The 13,920-nt window shown below is 36.9% G+C and overlaps 1 protein-coding gene across 5 annotated transcripts in view; it reads right to left on the bottom strand.

The window, feature by feature from the left end:
- LOC112162546 (collagen alpha-1(XIV) chain) overlaps window positions 1–13,920 on the bottom strand; it is a 149,787-nt gene that overhangs the window by 47,181 nt on the left and 88,686 nt on the right. For all 5 annotated transcript variants that reach the window (XM_024298342.2, XM_024298345.2, XM_036214138.1 and 2 more), the window contains one exon: window positions 8,557–8,686. In XM_024298342.2, coding sequence (XP_024154110.1) covers window positions 8,557–8,686 — 130 coding nt within the window. The remainder of the gene's footprint in view (window positions 1–8,556; window positions 8,687–13,920) is intronic.

Raw genomic sequence — 13,920 nt, 5'->3', positions numbered from 1 at the left:
ATAAAAAATAAATAAATAAAAAAATAAGAAAAAATAATAAAAGAAGAAAGAAAAAGAAAAAAAATAATAAAAAAGAAAAGTAAAAAAGAGAATAATGTACAAATAAATGATTAAATATTTATTTTGTGAGTGACCATGGAAAAATATGGATAATGCCCGACAAAGTGTTTTAAAGTACGTTGTTCAAGCCTGAGCCTATATTAACATGTTATTTTTTTCTAAATAATTGTGTGTGTTAACACATTACTCTTAACAGTCTTAATTTTTTTCCATTTTTTAAGTGTTGTTTTTTAGAACAGAGAGACCTGCAGTGGTAAATTAGAAATTCTCTTCTGAGGTGACTGCAGAGAGCAACCCCGCCCCCCTTCCTCTCCCTGTTGTTGAAAGATTGAAGCAGGGAGCTTATTTTCTATGTCACAAATAAGCTCTTTTTAAAAATAAATAAATAAATAAATAGTCAGAAATGCAATTTTTAGCTTAATTTCCTTAATAAATGTCCTCCATGACTGTAAAGATTCCACAAGAACATGCTAAAAACACAATTTTCTTTGGAGTGGGTCTTAAATAATGCATTTATTCAACTGCTATTTAAAATAAAGTTTTATAAAACGAAAGTATTACAGGAAATGCAATGCAGAAACATAATGTTTACTATGGTAACAACAGAAATGTGACCTAATAATGAAATCTTATTATTGAAGTAAGAACAGTGAGAAACTATAGAGATAAAAACCCAAGTCTGCTGGATAAAGAGAAAAAGAAAGTTTGATATAAAGTTCATACAATTCCAATAGTCAGCAGAATGAATGGAGCAGTCTGTCTACTTTTTAATAAAAAAGAATTAGTAATGGTGTAAAATAGTGATGTTAAAGCCATCTGCACATCTACATTCAGACTCTGATCTTCTGAAGACTCTGGACTGATGGAAAAAATAAAACCTTTCAGTTTTCAGAAGGAAAAGTGACTGTGCAGGTTATTCAGTCGCACAGTTAAAAGTGTCGTTCCTTTAGAGCTGAAATCCACGGTTCACACAAACTGAAACCTGTACGGTTCACCAGCTTCCTCGCCTCATCTTCTCTCCTCACCTTCTACACTTTATCGCCATTAAAAATCGCATTCTCTGCACTCCTCCATCAGCAAACTCCTATGTTTAAATCCCTGTGTTATAACCTCCTTTTCATTTGTTTTATCTATCTGTGCTGCTCCTATCGTGGACCTGAGAAATTTCCCATCATCCTTTTTGCTCTCTCCACCATCCCTCAAACCATGTGTTCGCCTGTAATGAGAAACTGGAGATTTAATGAAACTTTTGGGGCAGTGAAGCTCTTTCTGGAGATAAGGGCCGTTTTCAGGAGCCGGGGTAAAACATTCTGCTCATAGACTGGGCTTTTTGGCTCTGAGGCTCACGGTTCATGCATCTCGTTTCTAATTGTTTTGGAGATGATACCAAGTTGGCACCCAGTTTTCTAGCTCTGTGGCAAGCCCTGTCTTTTAGCTGAGTTCTTTTAAAGCCACGGGGCAGAATTTTAATTGGACAAGCTCAAAGTATCATGAGACGGAAAAGGGAAAACCAAACTTTAAAATGCAACACATTACATTTGGAAATCATCTTTATTTGGCTTTCTGTCTTTGACTTCTATGCAATATTTGAATTATTCAACAACTTCTATTTATGTTTCCTTAAAAACAAAATAAATAGCTATCTTTTGCCTTACATGACATGTAAACGTAGCAAATAATCAACACTTTGACAGTATTTATTATGGCCCCCAGTTGTGAAAAAAAATTATATTTGCTTTTAAAATTATTATGGGATGGCCACAAGACTTTTTGTGACAAAGTGTGAAATTTGACTATTTTTGCACAATATGGGAAAAGAGGGTTAGGGTTACAACCACAACCAAAATTTTGTTGACCTTTGACCTCAGCACTAAGCTGCCATCTTGAATTTTTGTAAAAATCACTTTTAGAACCTTCTACAAATTTTACCTCCTCTTACAGATTTTGATCTATCACCTCCTAACTCACAGGTCATCACTGGTGCAGCAGGTTTATTAGCTCAGACAGAAGGACAGGTGTCAAAACACGGATTAAAGTCCCTAAAGCTAGATCAGGGTCAGGCAGGCAGCGGTAAAACACAAGCATGGGAGATCAGACGTTGGGTAGAACAGGACAGGCGTAGATTGAGCCAAGCGGCAGGTAAACTGGGTCAGAGTCGCCACAGGGTCAGGTAGATCAGGTCTAGAAACGCTCAGTAATGCAGGCAGACTGGCACAAACAATACTTCGCACTGAGTGAGGCTGTAAGCAGTGCTTAAGTGTCATGTGGGTGGTTGGCAAATGAGAGTCAGGAACTGTGCGCTGGGGTCGCTGAGAGATGTAGTGCGGTTAGTACTCCTGCCAGTGACCAGAGGGGGAGATGGAGTTCTGACTCCTGACAACTGGAAGACTACTTTAAGAAGTTGTAGATTTGGAGCAGCATTAGCGTGGTGACCATGTAAAAGTTTGTTTATTGCTCGCACCTTTTAGACCAGATTATTGTGATAATTTAAAACATGAATCGACTCAAGCTGAACGGCAAAATATGTTATATTTTATAAAAGGAATATGGGCGTTGCTAAGGAAATCCCCATATTAACTTTAGCTGATTCTTCTAAAAATTTCATAGATCTGTTTGTCACCCCCAGGCGACCAAAAAATAAAATGGTTGCTATGGAGATAAAACTAACAGAAAGCTGCCATTTTGAAAAAAGCTTTCACATTCAAACCAAACTAGACTTTTAATTTCTTTGTTGTAATTTTAAATCTAAAACAATTCAATGGATGAATAGTCATTAACACAGATTATATCCTGTAGAAAATGTTCCAGTTCTCTGTGTGTTTTAAGTCTTTCTTGTTCATCTGTACCCCAAATCCACATAACAGATGTTAGATGTTAAAGTCTGGTTCTCCCATAGGTTTCCTCCTAGATTAAAGTCAGTTTTTTCTTCTCACTGCTTGGTAGTCGAAGTTAATTTAGATCAATTATCGTTCATTTTTTTAATTTATTATAAGTAGACCCTAAAAAACTTTAAATTAGCATTTTATAAATATGCTAAATGAGTTAAATAAAACTCAAAATGACATTTTTATTTTTCATTTATCAAAGTTGGGCGTGTCTGATTTACATAAAGAAGACTAAACAAGAAGCGGCCACATTGATGCTTCCATGTCTTTAGATTTCATGAAGTGGAAAACATTTTATTTTATTTTTTTTTAGTTCTGCTGTCCATTTAGAAAGAAAAATCCATAGATTGCCTTCATTCACCCACAGCTCTCTAACTAATTGCTCCATCCCCCAATTGATAAAACCTTCTTTGTAATCTGAAGGATTTTCTATCTGCTGTCATACGATCCATCTTTAATGTGAGCCACAATACTTAATCTGTCAGAAACCCGTCATGCCTCCCTTAGTATTCACCCCATCCTTTAGAGGTTCAAATCTTCAGATTACTCCAGCTCCCCATTGTCATGTCATCAATCTTGACTTTAAAATACCCAATCGGCCCAGCAACATCTCTGTCATTTTTTCCCTCCTGAGTGATCATCTCATTCCTCCCTGGCCATCAAGAACCATTCATCATCAGCAGATTTCTGAGGCCTGTCGTTTAAGAAGTGCAGAGTGTCGTTAACGCCGGCTAATGGATGTAATGCACTGCTCAGGGAGAGATGATGGTGTGAGGAGACCAAGACGAATGACTTGAATTTGAAAGTATTTGTACTGCAATGCACTTAAAGACAAACGCCAAGAGTTTTTCAAACCCAAACTGATGTCAATCAAACTGAACAAAAATGTAAATATAACTCTACATATATCGGTTTTGTGCTCAGAGAGACGATGGTTCACCTTCTTTATTCTACAGTGACGGTTTTTATTGAAGTAAACACTTACCGGCCACTTTTTTAGGCACACCTGTTTCTAAGTTTCTAATCAATTACATGGCAGGAACTAAATGCATTTAGGCATGTAGACATGGTCAAGACGATCTGCTGCAGTTCAAACTGAGCTTCACAATGTGGAAGAAAAGTCATTGAAGTGACTTTGAATGTGGTTGTTGGTGCCTGACCGGTTGGTCGAACTATTTCAGAAACTGCTGAGATTTTCCCCCACAGCCATCTCTAGGGTTCCAGAGAATGGTTAGAAAAAATATTCAGTAAAGTGAAGTTCTGTAGGTAAAATACCTTGTTTATATTTATAAGGGGGGATGACCAAAGTGGTTTCAGCTGATAGAAAGACAACAGTAACTCAAATAAACAGGTTACAACCAAGATCTGCAGAAGAGCGAACAACCTGTCCAACCTTGAGGCCAATGGGCTTCAGCAGCAGAAGACCACCATCACTCCTGACAGCTAAGAACAGGAAAGTGAGGCTACAATTCACACAGAATCACCAAAACTGGACAATAGAAGATAAAAAAGTGTTGCCTGGTCTGATGAGTCTCCATTCAAATTGTAGCGTCAGAATTTGGCATCAACAACTGTCTTGTATCAACGGTTCAGACTGGTGGTGGTGGTATAATGGTGTGGGAGATATTCTGGTCAAACGCTGGGCCCCTTTGTACCAATTGTAAAAACACCACAGCCTGCCTGAATATTGTTGCTGACCATGTCTAACACTTAATGACCACAGAGTTCCATCTTCTGATGCTACTTCCATCAGGATAAAGCTCCATGTCATAAAGCTGGAATCATCTCAGGCTGGTTTCTTGAACATAACAGTGAGTTCACTGTCCTCAAATGACCTCCACAGTCACCAGGTGTGAACCCAATAAAACCTTTGGGATGTGGTAGAGCGGGAGATCAGCATCATGGGTGTTCAGCTGACAATTCTGCATGTCAATATGGACCAAACTCTGCAATGAAGGTTCAACACGGTACCAGCGAGCTGTAAAAAAAAAAAACCTATAAAAGTACATCGGGTACTTTTTGTTCTTGCAGGAAATGTTTTCCAATTTGTTTAAAAAGATCAAATACTTCCAGGTGGAGCTTTTATTTTGCTATGGTTGTTATATATTTTATTGCCCTACAGACTGCAGTTTTGATCTTCTCACTTGTCTCAAAAGAACAAAGAGATGTGGACAGAACAGAACGTTTTCTTTCACTTTTGACATTTTTATCAGATAAACTGCTACCCAGTAAGAATCAGCTCAAATGTGAGGTTCATCTTTAAACTGTCCTCACTGACCAAAGAAGTAAGTGTTTTATGGAATATCTGTGCATATTGTTTTTTTAAACTGAGATGTCAGAAAAAGTTCCTAAAAAGGGATGAAACAGATCTACAAACGTATTATGTTACGTGCTTTAAAAACTTATGGTATCAGTGTTGGATCTTCTCAATCGCTCTTGCTGCTCCAGACCTAAAATTCATTGCTGTCACTTGGAATTCCATCAGTCACTAGATAAAAACACGCTAAAAGCTGGCTTTTTGTCAATAATTTAAAAATTAAGAAATTTTCAATTTCTGGTCTCACTAAAAGCAGCTCCAGAATATTGAGTTTGAGTTTCAGCCAATATTTAGCAAACATCTATCTAATCTATCAAACCATAGAAAAGATATTCACTGAAACAAGCTAAATAAGTAATAAGGACTTAAAAAACTAAAGAATTTGTAATTTACACTGTAAAAAGTCAAACACTGGATCAATTACCCAAAGTTCTGCAATTTATTACATTTAAAATTATTAGTTTTCGTCAAATTAAAATTTTGAGTTGATGTTCACTCAACTTAAACATTTAATTTGATAGCAACAAATATTTTTAAATATAAAAAAATTATAGATCTTTGGTTATTTGATCCAATGTTTCACTTTTACAGTGTAGAAGAATCAATTCCCGACTTTTATGTTTTTTTCGAACTAGAGCAAGATATATTTTAAAGCCCAACGTGACTTTTTTTAAAGGATTTACTGATATTCAACAAGAAGCACACAGTTTTACATCTATTGTTTTTCAAAGTGCTTGCAAAGATCATCTTTATAAATCACAACAACCGAACAATATCACACAAAGAAAAATTAAAGTATTAAATTCAACTTTTTTTGGCCACAAGCAGAATTTCAGCTGCTCACTGTATCTGTAAGGAAGGAATAAAGTAAAAGTCCTCCTTTAAAGTTCATCTTCTGCTATCAGAGACCTTCACATGGCAGTTCATTGCTGGGGGGCATCTGACAGATGGACTCCCGGCTCTTTATAGTCTCCATCTTGGCTGGAACGTTTGATTCTCCAGTCGTGTGTCTTCATTCTTGGAGGAAAGAAAACTTTCTTGTGGGCTTTAAAGTTTTTTCTTTCTTCTCTAACACAGGTCACTATAGTCTCCCCCACCAGTCGGAGAATTATCCTTTTAACTGTGTGATTACTAGAAAGCCATAGGTGTGGATGGTTTGGATTTTCTTGTTAGGTATCAAACTTGCTTTATTCCAGCAGTTAGATGAACAGTTAAAAGCTAAGAACCCTTGTGTCTTAGTGCATTTTTATTTCTATAATTGTAACTTTTTTTTCTTCAAACAAACTTTACCTTGGCCACAGTTAAATAACTATTAAGAGCTTTTTTATTTAATAAACTATGAAAAAGTCTTCAGCTGCTTGAATTTTAGCTGCTTCCAGCTTAAAAATTGTTTTTTCTTGCTCAGAAGTTTGAAGCTTGTTAGTCCATCCATCCATCCATCCATCTCTATCTATCCATCCATCCATCTCTATCTATCCACCCATCCATCCATATCTATCTATCTATCTCTATCTATCCACCCATCCATCCATATCAATCCAACTCTATCCATCCATCCACCCATCCTTCCATCAATCTCTATCCATCCATCATCCATATCCATCCATCTATCTCTATCCATCCATCTCTATCCATCCATCCACCCATCTCTGTCATCCATCTCTATCCATCCATCATCCATCTGTATCTATCCATCCATCCATCCACCCATCTCTATCATCCATCCATCCATCCATCCATCCATCCATCCATCCATCCATCTCTATCCATCCATCTCTATCCATCCATCCATCCATATCAATCCAACTCCATCCATCCATCCACCCATCCTTCCATCAATCTCTATTCATCCATCATCCATCTCTATCTATCTATCCATCCATCCATATCAATCCATCTCTATCCATCCATCCACCCATCCTTCCATCAATCTCTATTCATCCATCATCCATCTCTATCTATCTATCTATCTATCTATCTATCTATCTATCTATCTATCTATCTATCTATCTATCTATCTATCTATCTATCTATCTATCTATCTATCTATCTATCCATCCACCCATCTCTATCCATCCATCCATCTCTATCCATCCATCCATCCATCTCTATCCATCCATCTCTATCCATCCATCCATCCATCCATCCAACTCTATCCATCCATCCATCTCTATCTATCCATCCATCCATCTCTATCTATCCACCCATCCATCCATATCTATCTATCTATCTCTATCTATCCACCCATCCATCCATATCAATCCAAATCTATCCATCCATCCACCCATCCTTCCATCAATCTCTATCCATCCATCATCCATATCCATCCATCCATCTCTATCCATTCATCTCTATCCATCCATCATCCATCTGTATCTATCCATCCATCCATCCACCCATCTCTATCATCCATCCATCCATCCATCCATCCATCCATCCATCCATCCATATCCATCCATCTCTATCCATCCATCCATCCATATCAATCCAACTCCATCCATCCATCCACCCATCCTTCCATCAATCTCTATTCATCCATCATCCATCTCTATCTATCTATCCATCCATCCATATCAATCCATCTCTATCCATCCATCCACCCATCCTTCCATCAATCTCTATTCATCCATCATCCATCTCTATCTATCTATCTATCTATCTATCTATCTATCTATCTATCTATCTATCTATCTATCTATCTATCTATCTATCTATCTATCTATCCATCCACCCATCTCTATCCATCCATCCATCTCTATCCATCCATCCATCCATCTCTATCCATCCATTCATTCATCCATCCATCTCTATCCATCCATCCATCCATCCCTATCCATCTCTAGCCATCCATCTCTATCCATCCATCCATCCATCCCTATCCATCTCTAGCCATCCATCTCTATCCATCCATCCATCCATCCATTGAATTGAATTGAAATCAGGGCCTTCTTGCTGTGAAGTGAGAGCAGTAACCACCATACCACCTTTAGCTCCAGTGTTGATATTCTTTCCACTAACAAAATTATTTACACAGTTAAAGTTATTCCTGTGGATTCTGAAGCGTGAGAAGCACTTTTTTCCACCGTCATGCAACACTTGGGCTATATTAATAAAACTGATCTCACATTGATCGTGTAAAGGGTCAAAGATTTACAGTTGGTCAGAGAGTGTTATTCAGCTGCAGCTGGTGACATCTCTGGTGTTAAAAGGTTAAACCATGTAAATGGTGTTGGGTATTAAGACTTTGATTGGAATGATGATATTAAAAATGTGGAACATGATAATTTGACTTACGGGTTCGTCCCACTTGGGAGGCCATCGGTCCGTCTCCCTCAGGGTAGACCGGTGTGAGGGTGATTTTGTACTCTGTGTCCGACAGGAGCGGCTGCAGGATGATGCTGTTCTGAGCGGACGGGATTGTTCTCTGAAAATACAACAATACACAACTTTTGAATAACTTTTTTTTCTCTGTCTTAGTCTTGCAAAACTATAAACAAATTTGATCTCACTTCTATAGTTCGCATGTTTGAGGTAAAGTTATAGAAATCCTTTCAAAATGTTATTTTATTTAGAATGTTCCATAAAGAACGTCCATTTTCAAGCAAAATTTACTCAGTCAACCAATTTAAATTGAAATAATTTTTTTTTTTGCAAACCAATGCAATTTTTCCAAAGACATATTTGACAACTTTTGGTGATTATCATAATAAATTATTGTAAAAAGTACACAAACTTAGAAATCTTTCCAGACAAAAGAGCTTTATTTAGACAGTAAAAAGGAAATATACAGTATATATCAATTTAATGAACCATCATTGAACAGAGGGATACTTCCTTCTCTTTTGAATCCCACTGTTTATGTGAGAATAAACTATTAAAAAAGTGAAGAAGGAAAACCAAGTAATCCCAAAACCAAACAGAGACAACCCCGCATTAGTGTTTTAATAGAGGTGAGACAGTGGGAGCGGCTCCGGTGGACTTATAGGTTCCAGGTGCCAAAGAGGTTAATTGGGTCCGGTTTCCTTCCGACTTGTTGGCAAAGATAGCCTTTTGTAAAGGCTCATGTCTAAATGATTCATCCGTCACAGGAGCTGTTGTTGCTGCGCAGCAGACAGGCTAATCTTTGTTTTACCCTACAGGCTTCCTTTTCCTCTTCAAAGTCTTTTACTCTTCTGTCATTTCCATTTTGGAATATAAATCTCTTGTTCCAACACTTAAATACAACATCAGGATTACTTTTTTCTTATTAGAAAATGGGGGAAGTTTTGTGTTTTTAAACTCTTTCTGTGGTTAATTAAATCAAATAAAACTTTATTTATAAGCCACTTTTCATACAGCAATGACACAAAGTGCTTTTAGGATTAAAACAATAATAATATATAAAATTTCCTAACTTAAACCTTTAACAGCCTGCTCAAACAAATGGTGCCGCACATTTAGAAAATGTATTTTTAAAAATATTAATTGATAATTAAAATAAAATATTATTTTTTTCCTAAAAATTGAAGTTAAAATATACATTTTTATGTGATTAGTGGCTGGAGTGCACCAGATAGTAACCAGAAACATTTTTTTACTTCAATTTTCAGAAAAAAAAAAATCAGTTACTATCTGGTGCACACCAGTTACTAACCAGAACATTTGATTTAACAAAATTAAAGTAAATAAAAAATGTTTGGATACTAACTGGTGCCCACCAGATGGTAACTTTTACAGAACCTCTGTGTATTTTTAGCAAAAAGAACATTAAATTTTACTTCAATTTTTTTTTTTTTTAAACTAAAACTCAAAGTATAAAGAGAAAAGGAAACCAAAGTAAAAAAGTGAAAAGCTGCTTGATGCTATATTTTTTAAATATCGTGTTTATTTGGGATCAACTTAAAAAAAAAACACTTTTTATCAACATTTTCTAACATTTTAGTGTTTTGACATGAACTCATATCTGTTTAAAACTAAGATATTCCACCAAAATGTGAGCCATCATGTGAGCTACCCGTTTCCTTGTACAGACAGCCCAAGTTTTTGTTGGTCTTTTTGTGTGAATAATCCACTTCTATCTTCCAAGCAAGTGGCTGCGCCTCACTTCTCAGATTCTTGCGTCTGCCTCTCCCTGCGCCGCCTTTGCCTGTTGCTGTCGGAGCCGTTTGCATTCTGAGCATGCAGAGTCTCGCCCGGCTCCATCCGCAGACCTTCTAAAGAAAAGTCTTTCTCAGACATGCCAGTCAGGCGAACACTGTGGGCTTCAAGAAATCAATTTCAGCCCAGTCTGATGAAAAAGGCTGCAGGTCTGTTAAATTGTCACTGAGTCCAACATTTTGATTAAAACCCACCCAAATCCACTGCTGCTTTATTTTCCCTCCGATTTATGTAAATGCAAACATCATCAAGTATTTTCCTCATTTAGAAACGGGATGTTTTGCAGGAATGTTACCCTCAAAACTGCAAAGTTTTGGGAGAAACTTAAGTGAGAATAAAACTGGTTTGACAGAAGTCAATTAAACCTGACAGCGAGATAAACAAGCAGCCAGTTTCTGTGCTTCAGTGCACAGCGAGACTCCCTCTAGGTTTGCAAAATTCATGCAGAGAACAACACATTTTGTTGTTAGTGTCGCATGTATAATTTATATACACCTGGACGGCATCAGGAAACTCTAAAAATGGTTCTCCAAGACTGAAGTGGAGTCGATTATTAAGATAATCATGCATTTTGTGGTATAGGCACACAATTTGGGCATGGATGTACCTTACAATTCCATCCTTCAGAGAATTTTGTTAAAAATTCCATGTTTCTAAAATTTACACACTCCCATATAAAAGTTTGAAGTCACTTAAATTTTTTCTCAATAAAACTTTTCAGTGAAAATTACTATAAACTAATCAGAAATACATTGTATACAATATTAATGTGGTAAATGATAAAAAAGACGATTCTAGTTGCTAATGTCTACATATAAGTGACTGGAGGTTTATTTCCAGCTACTATCACTCCAGTATTCTGATGGTACCATGTGTTTGCTCATTGTGTAAGAAGGCTGATGGATGATTAAAAAACCTTTAATCAATCATGTTAGCACAGCTGAAAACAGTTAGAGAAGCTATAAAACTGACCTTCCTTATAGTATGTGCTGAGTATCACATTTATGGGGTTGATTAAATGTTCAAAAATGACCTGAAAAAGGGAACTTTTGTGTGAAACTTGACAGCCTATTGTGGTTCTTAGAAACGAAGGCTATTCCATTCGAGAAATTACCCAGAAGCTAAAGATTTCCTTCAGCGGTGTGTATGACTCTTTAGAGAACAGCACAAACAGGCCCTAACTAGAGTAGAAGTAGAAGTGGGAGGTTCCGCTGCACAACTGAGCAAGAGGAGAAGTACATTAAGCCTCATTTCCACTGAGCGGTTCGGTCCGTTAAGGAGTGGTCCAGTTTCCACTCAGTTAAGCCTCGTTTCGGTTTGTTTTCACGGTGCATGTGTAGTGTTGACTGCTAGCATGCCGCTAGCTCACTCGTCGCCAAAGACGGCAAGGAACTGTTGCAGTTCCACCTCTGACCAGGCCTTGATGTTGTATGCAGGCCTTTTCAATATAGACCAGTGACCAGAAGAGTACACAGGAAACCGTAAAAGCTCAAATGCTTACAAACGTTGAAACGTTAGCTTAAATGAGCTCTATATCAGCGCTTTCTAATGTCGTCATCACTTCCTGCCAATCAGTGGGTGGCTACAGCGGCTCCGTCCCCAGCCGTTCCATTCCAAAAAATACAAATATTATTATTTTTAACCTTGCCAATATCTTGACTATATCTTGTATTTATTGTACAACACAAATATGCTGGGGTGAACCCGAACTTTTGAACAGTATTTATGATATACATATTATGTATCAAGTTTAAAGACTGCATTTTGTGCATGAACAGCCCTTATTGTTGAGCCTGGGGAAAATAGACATGGAATATTTTTGTAACAATTGAGTATATGGCCGCCATCTTTAAAAATGGCAGCCATTTTGGATTTTCTGAAAGAGGAGATTCTAAAGTACATACATACCAAATTTGGTGCTTGCACCACAAAATACCCAATTTGTCTGTAATATGAACCTCACCAGCACTGTGCTGTTTCTCAAGTCCACAAGAACTCAAACCAGAATTTCTCCAAACTTTACAACAAGGATGAAGATATCGCCAGCAGAAGAAAGGGAGCAGGAGAGGACATCATATGTTAGAACGCTTTAGACTTGTCAAGATTTACACAGTAAAGCTGTCATAATTTTAGGGGATTTTTATGTAGACTGTGGCAGAAGTAAAGAGAAGGAAGATCTAGCTTTCATGGCTTTGGATCTTCAAATATTGATGAAGTAAATTATTAAAAATAAATAATGTTAAAAACTACTGAATAAATTCAGGTAGAGGCTCCATTAGGAACATTACCACCTTAAATTGTGTCTTCAGAAATTAAAGATAAAGTTTTAGTCAGTTATGTTCTTTTAACCCGTTCAGTATATAAAAGCGTTTTTGCTATATTTTTGGTGAAAGTATTTAATGAGTACTGTTGCTATCAAATACATAGATAAAATAATTATAAACTTTAGCTAAAAAAAAGTTCAGCCTAATTTTTTATTTGTTTTTAAAAGAAAGCTTTTGCTATTGCAGTAAAACATTTAATGTTGATGTTTTGAAAAAGCAAATACTTCAGTAAATGCTTTTTTGGGACTTTTTTCCTAAGTATTTCTTTATTTTGTTAGTGTAATTTCATCGAATCCTCATGTTAAAGAGAAAAATCTCGTCCCTCCAGATTTGGATATTTTAGTAAAACAAAGACCGTCTTGAACAGAACATAAACATGTTTCCATATCTACTAAAACGTTTCTCCTATAATTTGTCTGGCGCTCTGCTCATCCAGCTGCAGTCCAGCTCCTTGGGTTTGTTGGACTTCGGTGGAAAAATAATGAAGCCTCAGCAGGTTCATCATCACAGCTGTTAGTGGACAGATGGCTGCAGAAGCAGGTCACCCAACAGCTACACTGCTAACAGAGACAAGTGCTAAGAAAAAAAGTCAAAAAAGTCTGAATGGAAATAAATTATAGACTGAAAAAGAGGAACGAGAACTTTGAATCGTCTTAAAACTTGAGATATTTGATACAGAAGTGAACTATTTCAGAAGAAGGGATAATATCAACATCAATAACATGTAAATGAGTTATTTTTCTCATTTGCATCTTTTTGTTTAATGGCCGACGGCCCTCGTTTGGCAGCCAAGAAGCACAGACAGAAACTTGCAAGGAAGCTGAGGAAGCTTGCCAGTGTTTTTTTTTTCCTTCAATCCAGTCAGAAGCTTCAGATCGCGGCACTTCGGGATTCATAACCTAATCGAACCGACAAACAGAGCTTACAGCTGTTCACACTTTGATAAGAAATCTCTTTCAACAAGCTACTGGTGTGAGCATCTGGTGAGTCTTTATTGTCCAAATGAAAAACTGATGTGTGTCCAGCAGAGAAACGCAGCCTCCGCTGGGACGATGATGCAAATCAACATATTTAAATGCCAACTTAGTCATCCGAACATGGAACAAATCTGAGTGTGATTCCAGGACCGGAATGAAACACTATGTTTTAAGAAAATGGGCAAAAAACAATTAATTATTGGGTAAAAAGGTGAAGACGA

This window comes from Oryzias melastigma, linkage group LG11 (assembly GCF_002922805.2).
Source record: "Oryzias melastigma strain HK-1 linkage group LG11, ASM292280v2, whole genome shotgun sequence".
Taxonomy (NCBI): Eukaryota; Metazoa; Chordata; class Actinopteri; order Beloniformes; family Adrianichthyidae; genus Oryzias; species Oryzias melastigma.
This window is presented reverse-complemented; position numbering and strand designations above follow the sequence as displayed.